The sequence below is a fragment of the Zalophus californianus genome, chromosome 16 (assembly GCF_009762305.2).
Source record: "Zalophus californianus isolate mZalCal1 chromosome 16, mZalCal1.pri.v2, whole genome shotgun sequence".
Classification (NCBI taxonomy): domain Eukaryota; kingdom Metazoa; phylum Chordata; class Mammalia; order Carnivora; family Otariidae; genus Zalophus; species Zalophus californianus.
The window spans coordinates 57,192,350-57,207,103 of NC_045610.1; the positions used below are offsets into that span (position 1 = coordinate 57,192,350).

The 14,754-nt window shown below is 56.6% G+C and overlaps 2 protein-coding genes across 3 annotated transcripts; both read right to left on the reverse strand.

Annotated features, from left to right (window-relative positions):
• Positions 1 to 623: 623 nt before the first annotated feature.
• On the reverse strand, positions 624 to 6,152 carry TRIM65 (tripartite motif containing 65). 2 transcript variants are annotated; one of them, XM_027626187.1, is made up of 6 exons: positions 5,715 to 6,152; positions 4,318 to 4,413; positions 3,846 to 4,040; positions 3,585 to 3,759; positions 3,420 to 3,485; positions 624 to 2,905 (listed from the first exon to the last, which is right to left on the reverse strand). In XM_027626187.1, exons 1-6 carry the CDS (start codon positions 6,132 to 6,134, stop codon positions 2,331 to 2,333), a joined length of 1,527 nt encoding a protein of 508 aa, XP_027481988.1. In that variant the 5' UTR covers positions 6,135 to 6,152; the 3' UTR covers positions 624 to 2,330. The 2 variants fall into 2 exon arrangements, with proteins under 2 accessions (XP_027481988.1, XP_027481987.1); XM_027626186.1 differs by having other exon boundaries at positions 3,846 to 4,079.
• Positions 6,153 to 8,038: 1,886 nt separating this feature from the next.
• MRPL38 (mitochondrial ribosomal protein L38) lies at positions 8,039 to 13,641 on the reverse strand. Its single transcript, XM_027568402.2, has 9 exons — positions 13,496 to 13,641; positions 13,210 to 13,389; positions 11,137 to 11,271; positions 10,849 to 11,057; positions 10,239 to 10,311; positions 10,061 to 10,106; positions 8,934 to 9,092; positions 8,549 to 8,685; positions 8,039 to 8,350 (listed from the first exon to the last, which is right to left on the reverse strand). Exons 1-9 carry the CDS (start codon positions 13,560 to 13,562, stop codon positions 8,214 to 8,216), a joined length of 1,143 nt encoding a protein of 380 aa, XP_027424203.1. The 5' UTR covers positions 13,563 to 13,641; the 3' UTR covers positions 8,039 to 8,213.
• Between the last annotated feature and the right edge of the window lie 1,113 nt (positions 13,642 to 14,754).

Consider the following 14,754-nt stretch of genomic DNA (forward strand, 5'->3'; position numbering starts at 1 on the left):
CTACTTGAAAAGCACAGTCTACAAAACTGGGTAGTTTTCTACAAAAAGGGCAGTAGCATCTCATCATATGTAAATAGAAGTGAACGGTCACAGTAAGGAACACTCCTACAGAACAACACAGGAAGGACTAACAACCTGATAAAAAGTAGTATCATAGAATGAAGACCCCAAACCCTTCCCACCACAGAAGCAGAAGGGGGCTGTTCTTCCTTTCTCTCTCCCTTTCAGAGTGTGGGCACCGCCTGTCAGACATGCATGCTGGGGCTTTGGGATGGGGGGTGGGTTGGTGGTGGTGATGGTTCAAACCTGTACATGGATGGCCAGCAATGCCAGTCACTTGGCCAGCCCAATCCTGCTTCCTCCCCTGCTGGGTTTCTCAGCAACTGTCAACCCAGCTGCGCTCTGTCAGCCTGTCTGGTGCGAGAGCCCTCTCCCCATGTTCAGGGAGTCCCCAGTTTAGGAGTCCTCCTAGAAGCTCATTGCCCAGGCTGTACTAATCAGAGGCCTGCCCCCACCCTTGAACAGAGAGCCACAGGCTGGGGAGGCACCTGCAGGACAGAGTGTGCAGCCCTGGCCGTGGCCTGGGCCACGTTACAATGTGGGAGGGAGATATATTATTCACAAACACAAGAATTTTTTGGTTTTTTTTGGGAGTGTTTTTGCATGTGTTATCCTTTGAAAAAATTATCATAAAAACAATTATTCATGTGTATATAAAACATACATGTACAGCATAAACAGTTGTAAAGCCAACATCCTTGTAACCACCACCCAGATCAAGAAGTGAAATGTTTTAAGTAACAGAATCACAGCGGCTCCAGGTCCCAGCACCCACTTTCAGAAACACTAACAAATGTGTCCAGGGATCGTCAGGAAAGTACATTCTGAGTAGGGAAAACAAAAACAAAGGAAGCCAGCACTGTCCTGGCACCTATACACATCACTGCACTTAACCCCCATACCCTGGGTAGAGGGGACAGGGGCTGAGGCTGTGCCCAGCTAAGCCAGCTGGTGGGGGCGAGGAGGGGAAGGGTCCGCCTGACTTGAGGTTGCTTCATTTTGGCCATTTGTGCAAAAATAAAATCTTCAAGTGCTCATTATCATTATTATTTTTTAAGATTTTGTTTATTTAAGGGGGGAGGGGCAGGTAGAGGGAGAAAGAGTCTTAAGCAGACCCTGGCATCACGACCCTGAGATCACCACCTGAGCAGAAACCAAGAGACGCTCAACTGACTGCACCACTTAGGTGCCCCTTACTATTTTTCTGTTGAGTTAACTCCACTGGGATTTCAGCCTACATACGTAGCCATGGACATGGTCAAAGCTTCCTGCTCAAAAATATGCATGGGGTGAAATTTTTACAGCCTCAAATAAAACAATTCCAATGTCGGATACGGGTTCCCCTGCAGTATCCAAAAGCAGAGCGGCCTTATGAAATCTTTCATAAGCAGAAACAGCACACAGCAGAGGACCCCTGGCTTTCGAAAGTTGAGGTTCTGCCACTTTGCTTTACAAAAGACCCCCATTAGCACCTGTCTGCACTCACCAAAAGAAACCCGAAATCATGTAGGTCTTTTATGAAAGCGAAGTGGCAGAATTTGAACTTTTGGAAAGCAGAGGACGCCTGTATTAGGGAAATAAATTCTGGTAGTCATTAGGAAGACCGTTTATATGGTAATCATTCAGGGGAAAATATTAATACCGTGAAAAATGGTTATGCTAAATAAAAAAATGCAAAAAACACAAGTGTTTTTAAAATGCAACCACAAGTATGTACAAAAGAAACTAAGATATACCAGAAGGTTAAGGAAAAAAAAAAAGGGAGGAAAGAGGTAAAAAAATCACTTTTCTCTAGGTTTTCTCCAGGAATTGTGCTGTGTGGCACCCCCAAGCTACCCCCCCAACTCCTCTGATCTCCGTCACCTTCACAGGAGGCCCATGGCAGCGGAGTGTGTATTTGCCACACTGTGTGGCGAGGCCTGGACTGCGCATGCTCTCCTGCAGGACCAGGAGCCCACGGGAGCGGCATCAGCCTCGGATGCACAGGCAGTGCCTAGAAGTGGGCTCTGCTCAGGCAGGGTCCTCCCGTTTTAGTCCCTTCCTAGTCCCCGTGCCCTTCAATGATGCTGGAAGAGTGAACTCTGGTTTTGGGGCTCCCTCCCAACCTCTCTTTCCAAGTGGCCCAGCCTAGTTCTGAGTCGATCTTCTGGCCCAAAGCTGGTCCCCTTATAGCTGTGGCCTCAGGTCCCCAAGCTAGGGGCTGGGCAGCTTTTGGGTGCACAGGCATGGTGGCAGCTGTTCCTGGCCTAGAGCTCCATCCTGTGCCCTCCTCAGCTGGGCTCTGAGGCCTCTTCCTGGAGCTCCGGAGGGAGCTTGGCCTCAGGCCGATGGCACAGGGTCAGGGTCCTACCCTCCAGGAGCCAGAAGACAGGGTAGAGGGGCTGGGTGAAGATGGCATGGAAGGTATGCAGGGGCTGGGCCTTGGGCTCCAGGCTATAGAAGGTGAGGCGGCCAGAGGCCAGGTCCAAGTCCATGCCCAGGAGCTGCCCTGACACCCCTGGGAGGAGCTGGGCCTCCCCATTGTGCCAAGCCTGAGCCCTGTCCTCCTGAACACAGAGCCCCCAGGAGCTTGGCCCACGACCGATGTTGTCTGTGTGGGGCCCCTGCCTGTGCCGCGTCAGGTCCGGGTAGGCGACGCCCAGGGTCACCGAGTGGTTGGATGCGTGCACCTCCCAGTAGTGTCGCCCGTTCTGGAAGCTCTGGGCACACCGCACCTGCCAGAGCTCGAAGCTGCTTGGCCCGGCGAGGTCCCGGGGCTTGTGCCGGTGCTTTACCTGCTGGTCCTGCCGAGACAGGTAGAGGTGGCGATTGGCGCTGTCCGGATCGAAGGTCAGATTGCGATAATCTGTCAGGGACGGACGGACAGATGGAAGGTGAGCGGGCAGACGCCTGTGCACATCCACCGTCCTGTCCCCAGAGGGACAGATGGCAACTGGAGCTCCACCAGTGCAAAGCCATGCGTCTGTCAGGCGACCAGCAAGCGGTGACGTCACCACAGCAGGCGGCCTGCGCGTGGAACCTTCCATTCACCTCATTTCAAAGAGGAAGAAACTGAGGCTCCCCAAGGTAACCTAACTTGGTAACGAGTGGAAGACTCATAACTGGCCCAGGTTTGCAAGCCCAGAATCTCCTTACGTGCTCCACTGGCCCCACGTGTAAGAGGCTGACATCCTACGACAGGTGTGCAGCAGGGGGACGGGCATGGAGCAGACATCCCGGGTAGGGCAGTCGCAGCATGTGCCCCCCCGCCAACAGGTACACGCCCACCCACCGAGACATGCACACACGTACGCAGAGTGTACACACGAACGCACAATGCACACGTGCATGTGCACACACACACTTGCCGGTCTCCTTACTCTGCCAGAGTTTCCTCCTCAGTGGACAAACCAGACTCGGGACTGGTGCCAGGGGGCCTGGGGCCTCTAGGAGGCAAAGAAGTGTTAGGGCAGTGATGGGGAGGGGAGCTCGTTGAGGGCAGAGTCCTGATTCCCCCTTCCCACCTGCCGTGGGGCCAACCTTACCCACGGGGCCCAAATCAGCAGCCTCAGCTGGTGCCCTGGGGTGGCCCCCCTCATCCAGGAGGAGGTCACACAGCCGGCTCAGTGACTCCTTCAGGCCGGCCAGCTGCTGATCTTCGTCCCACTGCGGAGAAGTCAGAGGCCCAAGAGGCCCCGGGGGGACCAGGAGCTGTGATTCCTGAGCCCCAGGGACAGTTGCAGTGAGCCTGTGTGCCAGGTGCAGGGGCGCTGGTCCCCCCAACCTGCTGCCCCGAGGCCTGGTACCTGGAGGAAGGCCCGGTCATCCAGCTGCTCCAGGAGGTCCCGGACCCCGCGGTCATAACTAGCCAGGGCCTCCAGGTGGCCCTGTAGTCGCTCTTCTCCATCCTGGGCTTGTGCTAGCGCCTGAGTCTCGGCCACCTTGATGTCCTTCAATGCCAAGGCCCGTCGCATCTCTAGGGCCTGCAGCAGGCAGCTGAACTTGCCAGAGATCATGGAGGCCAGGCTGCAGGCCGAGCTCTGCATGGGCAAAGCAGTGGCCTAGGGTGGCCATTGCCAAGGCTGCCCACTGGGCTGAGGGGTAGGGCATGCGGGTAGCCAGGGCCCCTGGAACATTTCTCCCCACCCTGCTCAGTCCCTCCCTCCCTGGGCCCGGGGGCATCTTCAAGGTAGCTCACACCTACTACCCAGTGTCCCAGGGAGTGACTGGTGGCTGCCTGAAGGACACAGCATGAGGATGCACAGATAGGCCTTGTACCTGGATCTGCTTTCTTTGCTGCTGCAGTTCCTTCAGCTGCCTCTCGGCCTGGGTGGCCTGCTGCTGGCTGACCTCCAGCATGGCTCTCAGCTGGGCCTGTGGTGCCCACCAGGGAACAAGCGACAAGGGGGGACCAGGGATGGCTGTGAAGTCCTCCCCTCGATCAACAAATAGCTGCAGATGTGGGGCATCCCCTCCCCGTGCCACCCCAGGCAAGGCTGACCAGTTGACCGGCACACAGAACACCGGCCTTGGTCTGAGCCCCAGGTAAACTGGGTCAGAGTCCCAGGGAAACCCAGACAAAGCCCGTTTCCAACTGGACCAGGGAGATACACAGGCAGAGCAGAGACCTTGGGCTTTAAACCTGACTTCCAGTTCCTCTTGCAGGCTGAGCAACCTGGGGCAGAGCCCGCACTGTCTCTGGGCTGTAAACCCACCCCGCACTACCTCCGGTCAATAAATGGTGGGAGTGACACTTCTGGCTTCGGCAGCCTCGCAGGGAAGGGGTGACAAGTCAGATCACCAAAGCTATTTGACCAGTGGGTAGTGTGGTACATGTACAGAGTGGATTCTTCCAAATGCCCGGCCAGTCCTCAGCCCCAGCCCTGGGCATGGAGGAGAAGAGGGCACCCCTATTTGTGACTCTTCTGGTACCCTTGAGGGTCAGAATGTTGTGTTTTTATGGGAGCAGGACAAAGCATCATTCCCAGCCTCTGGTCAAGAGCCTGTTTTGCTTCTACTTCTCCAGGCCACATTTTATGAGGCAAGGGCCATCATAATCCCCACTTCGCAGATGAGAAAACAGGACAGAGAAATTGATACTCTGGCCAAAGCCATCAGATAGATCTTCCTAAGCCCATTGTCCTTGTCCAGGCCCCATGGCCTCCAGCGTTGTACAATGTGCCACAGGCAGGAAGTGGGGAGGGGTCACTCTCTCCTGGTTCTACCTGACTGTCCCCCCAGGGATGTGCATCTGTCCTCTCACACCCCACATCACTTCACCTTGCTCTAGCAAAACACTGGCTCCCTTGGCGTGCACGTGCCATCTGCCTGCACCACCTGCCACTCTCTCCCTCCTTGCTGCTGTCACCTGCTGGCCGGGGTTACCTACTTTGACGCTCAGAGCCTCAGCAGTAACATCTCATCCTCATTCTCCGCGACTGGCTCTCGGCTCCTTGACATCCTCACCTCAGAGCCCTTTCCTTCACTCCGTTTCAGCCACTCAGTCCTGGGGTCTCACCCTGAGCCTGTCACCAGCTCCGAAATCTCTATTCCAAGCACCTGTTTTCTCCTTTTATTCGGGGAATACACACAAACATCCCAAAGCCTCCTCCTGCTTAAGCTGCCCGCCCCAGTCCGGGCGCCGAGAGAGACAGGGCAGGGAACCCCGGTGTCACCTCGCGCTCCCGACGCTCGGCGTCCAGCAGCGCCCGCTCGTGGAGGCGACACTCGTTCACGGTGCACGCGCTGCATATGCAGCGACCCTCGGTGCGACAGAAGAGGTCGAGTGGCCGCCCATGCCGGGGGCAGCGCGCGCCCGGGGCGGAGCCAGAGGCCCGGGCAGGGTCGGGGCCGGGGGCCGGGGCGGGCCCGGCGCGCATCGCCTTGAGCACTGCGCTGAGCGCCACATTGCGGCGCAGCTCGGCGCCGTCGGGGAAGGGCTTCCGGCACTCGGGGCACGCCTTGTCGCAGCGGTCCCCCCAGTCCCGGATGCAGGCCCCGCAGAAGTTGTGGCCGCAGAGCAGCGTCACCGGCTCCAGGTAAAGCCCCAGGCAAATGGAGCAGGTCAGCTCGTCCTCCAGCGGTGGCGTGGCCATGGTGGCGGCGGCGGCGGCGCCTCCCGAAAGCGGGCGGGCGGGGCCTCCGGGGAGGGCGGGCAGTGAGGAGAGGGCGCGGCGCGGGGCGGGGCGGAGGCGGGGCGCGGAGGCCGGCGAGGCGGGGCCTCCGAAAGCGGGCCGGAGTCGCGAGGCGTGATGGGGGCGGGGAGGATTGAGGGCGGGTGGAGCTGGAGCAGAGCGGCTGTTGCCTCCCCCACCTCGGGTACCTGGGCCCTCGCCGTCCCCACTTTCTCCCCTCTGTCCGGGCTCCGAGCCACCCTTGCTGCCTCATGCCGCCCCAGGATGGGAGTTGGGGTCCAGCTCTCGGTGGTCCCACTCCGGGAGCTCCATCCCCTTTCCCCAAACCCTCGTTAAGCGGCTCCTGTGTAGGGGAGCGGCCCCTACCTCCAGGGACCAGAACCTTTGGGAACCCCGTTGGGCCTCGGGGCCTCTTCCTGGCTGAGGGCCCCCACGGACCCCTCAGCTGGAAACCTGGACAACAGCAAGCTACTTCCCAGCAGTTTTGGCGATTCAATGAGACTGCACGAGGTTGCGCCGGTCAGTAAGAGCACTGGGCACACAGCTCGTGCTCCTTATGGGCTTTCCTGCCAGGAGGTGCTCCGCTGCCCTTTTCCTTGAGCTGTTTCAGGCATTTGCCAGATTGGGGTGTCTCCTTTCTCTAAGCTACGCCAAATTTTGGTGCTTTTAAAGTAAACAGTGAGGTGGAAATTTCTGGTCACCAACACAGAGACCAATCAAGTGTTTTTTTCTTTTTCTTTTTTTAAAGATTTTATTTGAGAGAGAGAGAATGAGATAGAGAGCACGTGAGGGAAGAGGGTCAGAGGGAGAAGCAGACTCCCTGCTGAGCAGGGAGCCCGACGCGGGACTCGATCCCTGGACTCCAGGATCATGACCTGAGCCAAAGGCAGTCGCTTAACCAACTGAGCCACCCAGGCGCCCCTCAAGTGTTTTTTTCATACCCCCCTTTAGTGGAAACCCAAAGTAAGGTTCAACTGCTCTTGGAATCCACTCTCCGTGTGGGCCCCCTGCTGGGGAGTTCCTTGTTTGCAGTTGGGAGCTCTTCTGGAACCTTTTTTTTTTTTTTTTTTAAGATTTTATTTATTTGAGAGAGAGAGAGAGAGAGCACACAAGGGGCAGGGGAGTGTCAGAGGGAGAGGGAGCCCAACGCAGGGCTTGATACCAGGACCCCGGGATCATGACCTGAGCGGAACGCAGATGCTTAACCAGCTGAGCCACCCAGGCGCCCCTGGAACCTCACTTTTTATAGATTAGCAGAGGAGAGGGATCCTGACTCTAACCCACCTGCTGTGGGGCAGTGTGCTGGGCCTGAGTGAGTTGATGGAGGGTTAATTCTCCTTATTTTTCTAACCAACCTGGCCTAATTTTGAGGCGGGGTACCCTCACTGCAATGCAGCATTTTCTGCGTTGTAATACAGGAAGCTCCTCTTCCTGGGAAAGGAAGGTCTCCTCTTGACTATCTACTTAGAGAGAGGAGAAAGAATACTCTAACCATCCAGCAAGGTACAGGGGCTTTCTGGGCCCCAAGCAGGGTGTGGCCAGAGGTCTCAGACTTGCTTCTCATTGAGAGCATCCCAGCCTGTTGCCAGGAGCCTGCCACCAACCATGCTGTGAATATCCAGCAAGGGGCCAATGCTCCGGGCTGGCAAAGCTCTTTCAAGAGATCTGTGGGAGCAGCCAAGCCCCACTGCCTTTCTTCTGGACCTGCCTCCAGCCACTTGATCTCAGGGCCCGACACCCTTCAGAGGCAGAGTTGAGGGGGTCACCTCCTGAGGCGGGAGGCAGTTCTCTTTCCATCCATGAAGGATTACAGATCCATCGTGGGGTTGGAGCATTCCCAGAACACAGACCCAGACCAGTTATAGCGAAAATCATCTTTATTCACATGTTCCACCCGGGCCACCACCCTTGGGGAGAGCTGTTTTCATTCCCAAACCCTGGGTTGGGAGGGCCACAGAGGGGCTGCGCTGCCTCAAGCAGGGCCTAGAAGCCCACAGCCCAGCCCAGTCCACTTTCTGAGGTGGGTGGCACTCTGGCCACTTAGTAGATGCCATAGGTGGGTTCATGACTGTCCCTGTACCGGTCCAGGTAGCGCAGGGGCTGCCGGTGGGGGAAGCGCTTCTGCTTGGGGTGGTAAGAGGGTGGCCTCACAAACTCAAACACGGGCTCCCGCATGTCTGCAGGAAGAGGGGGGTATGGGTGTGGACTGATGCTGGACCGAGCCCCTTTCCCTCGTCTGTTAGCCTGTGACTGCCCACCCAGCCCACCCAAGGAGTGGCATGCCTCCCAGTGGCACTTCTCCCTGGCAGGTCAGGAGAGGTCTGTGAGCTCAGGCCAGCCGCCCCTGCCCTGCCCCCAGCCCACTCTGGCCTTACCCAGAAGCTGGTGGAAGATGCGGGTGACCGAATCATCCCAGCGGCACTGGAAAAAGGCCAGGCCAGCTGGTGTCATGGCTTCCTGGTGCTTCTTGTAGAAATCAAAAGTGTGGAAGGTCCGCTGGGCAAGCTGGTAGCTATAAGAAGATGGGGAGCATTTAAGAGCAGGTAATGGGGATCAGAGCCCCACACCCCTCCTCCAGCCAGCCCCACAGGCAATCCTGAGAAGCCCCTTAGGATCTGCCTAGCACAACTACCCTTCTGCCCATCTCAAGCCTAAGTTAAGAGACAGAAGAACCAAGCACGGCAGACCATTCCGGGGAAGGTGGCCTGAGAGGGGAGAGGGAATGTGGATGGGGGGCTGGGGGGGTGGGCTGCAGATTACCAGGGTGAGGGCCGGGTGTCCCCAGAGAAGTCAATTGGCTTATCCTGCTTGAAGAGCAGGAAGGCAAAGCGGTGGAAGCCGGAGCCTCGGGCAGGGAAGGGGGGCAGGTAGGGACAAGTCTCCTGTCCTTCAGCCACGCTGTTGCCTGGAATGTTTGTTCTGGCGGGAGGAGAAGTATCCGTGAGTTATCACTCAAGGAAGGTGGCAGCAGGAGCATTCCAATCTGCATATTCCCTAGAGACTGACGTCACTCCCTGGGAGGACACACCCTAAAATGATCTTCATCCAACAGTCAAGTAGGAGGCAATGCTCTGTGAACCCTTGGACAGACTGCAAACTTGTGAAGGGAACAGGAGGGGCTCAGAGGCTAGAGATGGTCAGGGAGAGAGTGGGGTCCGGCAGCCCATTTACTAGGCCCCGGGTAGCCGGTGGGGCTGGCTAGAGAACCACACCACCTCTGGGCTGCATCTCTGTTTCCTGAACGCTCTGGAGTTTGTCAAGGAGCATTTGCCCATCCCGACACCAGGATGGCCACTGTACCTGCCCCACACAGAACTCCCCAGAGAATCCTGTTGCACAGATTGGTAACTGCAGTTGAGGTAACTGCATGTGACTAAAAATGATAGAAACCAGCCTCCCGGTCACTGGCCCCAATTACCTAGAAGTCTCAAAGCTGGGATCAACCGCCCGACCTCTGCCACCCTGGCGCCAGGGCCAAAGGCCACTGAGCAAAAAGTAGCCCAGCCTGGGCAGTCACAGCTGCCATAGGCCTCTCACCGTCCTTTTCCCATCTGATTGTCACAGAGCCCCTCAGCGTGGCTAAGGCATGAGGTGGTGCCACCCTAGTTTTACAGATGAGATGAGTTCAGGAGGACAAGAGGCCTGTGGGAACAGCCAAGGCCTACTGCCTGCTTTTTCTTCTAGACCTGTCTTCAGCCGGTGGATCACAGGGTTCTTGACAGCATCAGGAAGCAGCGGTGAGGGGCTGCCACCTGGGTGGGAGGCTAATCCAAAGTTCCACAGTTAAGCCACAGTGGAGCCAGGACCAAAATCCAGGTACAGCTCTTTCCAGGATACCAGGGCCTCCTCACATGCCTCTGACCCCTTCCCCCAGCCCAGGTACTCACACCAGCCAGTGGACATATTCAGCATCTGGCTCCAGCAGGTGTCCATCTGCACACAAACAGACCCCACTAACTGCCGGGCCCTGCTGCCCTTCCCCCCAGGCTCCGCCCCTAACTCCCCAGAACCCTGGCTCCTGGGAGGTGAGGGAGGCAAGAGGCCTGGTGAGCCCCAGATACCGACCCAAGTTGGTGAGCAGCAGTGTCCACATGGAGCCCTTGTCTGCCTCATAGGTCACCTCCGGGGCCTGGGCAGCCTGGTGGGGAGACAACAGGGAAGGTGTCACCCCCCATCGGGGACAGACAAGCTGCTGTAAACAGACCTTCTGGAGGGGAGGAATCGGAGGGAGCTTTGGAGAAGGGAGAGCCCACTCTGATCCAAACGCCCTTGACGGTCCTTTGAGGTGCAGGTCAGCAAAGAGGAGCTTATAGAAGGAACCCTGCAGAGTTGCCTAGCCAGCTATCTGAACCACAAGGTGGCCCTTCTATCAATGGACAGGGGCTAGGAAGGCTCTGAGGACAGCGGGCCAGTGGCAAGAGTATGCCAAGATGGAGCTTTTCCTTTCATCTTATATTCCTTCCTTTGTAATCACCATGGTGTTGTTTACCAGGAAACCAAAAGGGGGAGACGGAGAAGAACAAAACCCCAAACCAGCCTATATAGGTACCAAGCTTATGCCCTTAACCACCACAAAAACCGCCTCTGTAAGTGCTTTCAAAAAGGAGCTGTCTGTGGTCCCGTGGTGGGACGTGTCTGTACACGCAGTGGGAGAAGGGCACGAGTGAGCAGTTACCTCCGTTGGAGTGACCTCATTGCCGAGGTACACGGGCACCAAGTCACCTTCACCCACAGCATAGGCCACGTGCAGCGGGACTCGGGGCACAAAGGTGGCGCCAGGGAACAGGTCTCGATAGAGGCCACAGTATTCAGCCAGACGCTGCTTGTGGTAGGGGCCACAGGTCTTCTCCCACTCAGCCCGCACAGCCTCCAGCGGGATGCGTGCTGGGAAGGAAAGATGCCGGTTAGGATGCAGGGTGGGGGCAGGGACACAGTGGGGGCCCCCTCCCCTGGGAGGGCTTACCTGTGCGGAGGCGGGCAGCTCGCTCCTCCTCTGAGTTGGCGCGCAGCTCCCGGAGGACCTGTTTCCGCTCCAGCAGCTGTTGGGTCCGGCAGACCTTTGGTGGGGGCAGCCCAATGTCAATTTTGTCTTTGGGATCTGGGGAGGGAAGATATGTTGGAGAAAGTGGGAACGAGTTTCAGTGAAGCTGCCAGTCCCTACCTAGTCCTCTCACTTGCCCAAGTTCTGCTGGTAAAGCTTACCCTTTAATTCACAAAACTAAATCATACGGTGCAGTCTGCTTCCCAGACCCGAACAGGGTCCAACTGCTAAGCAAATTGGATTCGACTTGGGATTGCATTTTCTGATCCCTAAACCAGGTCACACTGTCTAGGTCATGGGTAATACAGGTGGATAGATAATCATCTCAATTATGGTTGGAATGACCTTCAAGCCTATTCACACCTGGCCATGGACATTCACCTGAGTCCTTGGTAGAATTAGTTGAAGCTATAAAGACTTAAAGAAGCATTTCTCATACTTTAATGGACTCACCATACAAGTCACCTGGGAAATTTGTTAAAATTCAGATTCTGAATCAACAGGTTAGCGTGGGGCCTGAGATTCTGCATTCCTAACAAGCTCCTAGGTAATGCCTGTGCTGCGAGTCTCAGAACACACTCTGAGTAACAAGGCCCAAGAAGACCTTCGATCCAATACTTTTTCCATTTACATCAGACAGTAACAATAAGACGCACTGAACCCTCGTCAAAGATGGATTTGTCTAAAAAAACCTTTAATACAACAATTTTGTGACAGACAATTATTTTATTTTACACTGAGGAAACTGAAGCTCAGGCAAGTCACTCTGAGATAGGGAAACTGAAGGACTCCATAAAAATATGCTTTTTGCTCCTTTTCCTGCTTTTTCTTTTTTAAGTAAACTCTGTGCCCAACATGGGGCTTGAACTCACAACCCTGAGATCAAGAGGTGCATGTTCTACCAACTGAGCCAGCCACACACCCCTTTCTACTTCTATTTTTGCTAGGACCCACACCCCCACTTTACGGGTGCCTTTTGTAAGGAACAAGGAATTAATGATTTCTTTCGAATAGATAACATCTAAGGAAGGACCAGGTGAGAATGACTGCAGGAAGCCACCGTGTGTGTATTCCAGACGACCAGCTCTAGGTATCTCAACGCCAAGACCCCCTGGCTCCAGGGAATAAGACTTGGGCCCTCATCTTTGTTCTAACTGGTCCTGGATGCCTGAGAGGACATGTGCACCAGACCACAATCCTCAGTAAAAACCCCCAGGCCCCAAGCAGAGGAGACTCCCTCCTTTCCTTTCTGAATCTCCCAAACACACTGTCCGTACCTGCACTCTTTCTATACCTTCCAGAAACTCTGCTTTTACCTTCTGCTGGCTGGAGTTTGATTCTTACCCTGCGTGCATCAGGGATCCTTCTCTAGGTCCCTGGACCTGGCCTGTCAGCATCAACTCCTAAGAAGTGGAGTTTAAATCAGACTATGTGGATTCTATCCCTGTGTCCTCAACCATCATAAAACTGCCTCCCTAAATGCTTTCCACATAAAGATGTACTCAGGAAGTACGTTGCTCAAGGGCAGGGTCCCCGAGTCGCTTTGCCCAGAGCTTTCAATTTCATTCAGGAAAGAACTGCACACCTTTGTGCCAAGCACCAGGCGGATGCAAGGATCAAACAGTGGTCAAGACAGGCAAGATCCCCGTCCTTAGGGATCCCAATACGGGAAGAGGACCAGTGAAAAGAAAGTCAGGATAGGGTGTGGCCAGGGCTACACACAGTATTTTAGGAGCACAGAGGGACGTTCTAACACGGAATGGGGGTGGGGTGCGGAGGAGAGACCTGGAAAGGATTTTAGAAGTACAAGGTGGAACTCTTAACAGCCGGGGAAGAGAATCTTCCAAATAAAAGAACCAAAAGGTGTGAAAAATCCTGGTGGGACTAAACGGTCCACAGTGCGCACGTGGGCGCTGGCAGGCCCCCTCCGCCAGTGCTCGGGGAGGACGCCGGCGGCCCCCCCGCCCCCCAGTCGCGAGGCCGGTCGCGCTCCACCTGACTCCTCCCCGCAGTACTCCCGATAGGTCCGCCACCAGTGCGGGTTCCGCGCCTCCTGTTCCGCCCGGCGTCGGTAGCGGTCGAAGCTGCGGTATTTCTGCAGCTGCTCCAGGTTGCTCACATCGATGTCCTCGTTGGGCATCGGCCCCAGAGGGGCGGTCCGGCGGTTCAGGGCGGCTGCGGGTAGACAGCGGGAGGTGAGGCCAGGGACGGACGCTGGCTCGAGCCCCGGGGCTCGGACTATATAGGGACCTCCAAGAGCCCCCCACCTCAGACCCCTCACCCGAGGTGCTGAAGCCCCTCCACCTCCGACTTCCATAAAACGCGGCTCGCCACCAGGGCGCCGCCATCTTTCCCCAGGACGGCGGCCCCTGCGCCGCCACCGCCAAGGACCCCGCAAAGGTGCCCGGAGCAGCGCCTGAGCATCCCGCGGAGGCCCCGCCCCGCCCCGCCCGGCCCCGCCCCGCCCCGCCCCGCCCCCGGGCTCGCGTCCTACGAGCCACGCCCCCACCCGGGCTCCCGCTTCCTCCTTCCCGGGAGACAGGAGCTGCTACCACTCGTCGGGCGGTGCCGGCGAGCTGCGGAAGTGCCCGGTGGCCGGCGGGGCGGAGCTGCGGGCGGTCCGGGCCCCTGGCCGCGGCCGGCCACCAGGAGGCGGCATACACCACAGCCTGCCCCTCTGCGGAGGATTCCGAGGGCCTCAGGGTACAGAGGCGAGCGGCTTGCGGGCCCTTGACCCCCCGTGGCTTGGATTTCAACGATAGCCCTTACTTTCGGGAAACACTCGTCCTTTCACGGTTCTAGAACGCTCCAAGAACGGGCTCACTTGGAGTTTAACTGTTTGAAAGGCAAGCACGGATTCCATGTATCAACTGGAAACAAATAATAAACACGGATGACTCTGGAAGTGGAAGTAATGCGCCCCCCCCCCCGTGTCTTTTCTCACTGTCACTTAACTCCAATACCTCTCTCTACAGCAAACTGAATTAAGCATCTGGGTTATGACGCTGAGACGTTGTGGATACTTTTGAAGGGAAAAGCACCAGCAGATACACAGCTGGGTAGCCCTCTGCTGTCTGTGGCCTGGGGTAGAAGTTGATGGAAGGGGAGAACTAAGCTCCCTGCCACACCTTAATGCCAGGAGCAGTGATATGGAGCAGTTATAGGCATTGAGTAAAGTATCATTACAACCCAAGGGCGGTGGGGCGTCTCTACTTGGCTGTTTCATCGAGGACACCACCCAGTTGCCCAAGCCAGAAACCTGGGGGTCCTCTTTGACGCATCTCTCTTCCTGACCCTCCATGCCAGGCATCAGGTCCATGACCCCTCACTGCCATCCCCAGTAGTGCTGTCTTCAGTCTCCCCGGCACCACTGCAAGCAGCCTTCTGACCCGCCCCCCTCGAGTGTGTTCACTCCACAGCCACAATGTGCTTTCTAAAGTGCAAATATAGTCTCACCGTTTAAAACAGTGAGGGCATACCCACTGCCCTGAAGGTATAAATGAGGCCAGACAGACCTGCTTCCTAATTCTACACTCATTT

Coding starts and splice junctions, on each gene's coding strand:
- MRPL38 (XM_027568402.2), bottom strand. CDS start 13,562: ATGGCGGCGCCCTGGTGGCGAGCCGCGTTTTATGGAAGTCGGAGGTGG. Junction 10,107..10,238: donor ACTGCTGCTCACCAACTTGG/GTCGGTATCTGG, acceptor GTTTGTGTGCAG/ATGGACACCTGCTGGAGCCA. Junction 8,686..8,933: donor GACACCCGGCCCTCACCCTG/GTAATCTGCAGC, acceptor ATCTTCTTATAG/CTACCAGCTTGCCCAGCGGA.
- TRIM65 (XM_027626186.1), bottom strand. CDS start 6,134: ATGGCCACGCCACCGCTGGAGGACGAGCTGACCTGCTCCATTTGCCTG. Junction 4,080..4,317: donor AGCAAAGAAAGCAGATCCAG/GTACAAGGCCTA, acceptor TTGCCCATGCAG/AGCTCGGCCTGCAGCCTGGC. Junction 2,906..3,419: donor GAGGAGGAAACTCTGGCAGA/GTAAGGAGACCG, acceptor CGTCCCTGACAG/ATTATCGCAATCTGACCTTC.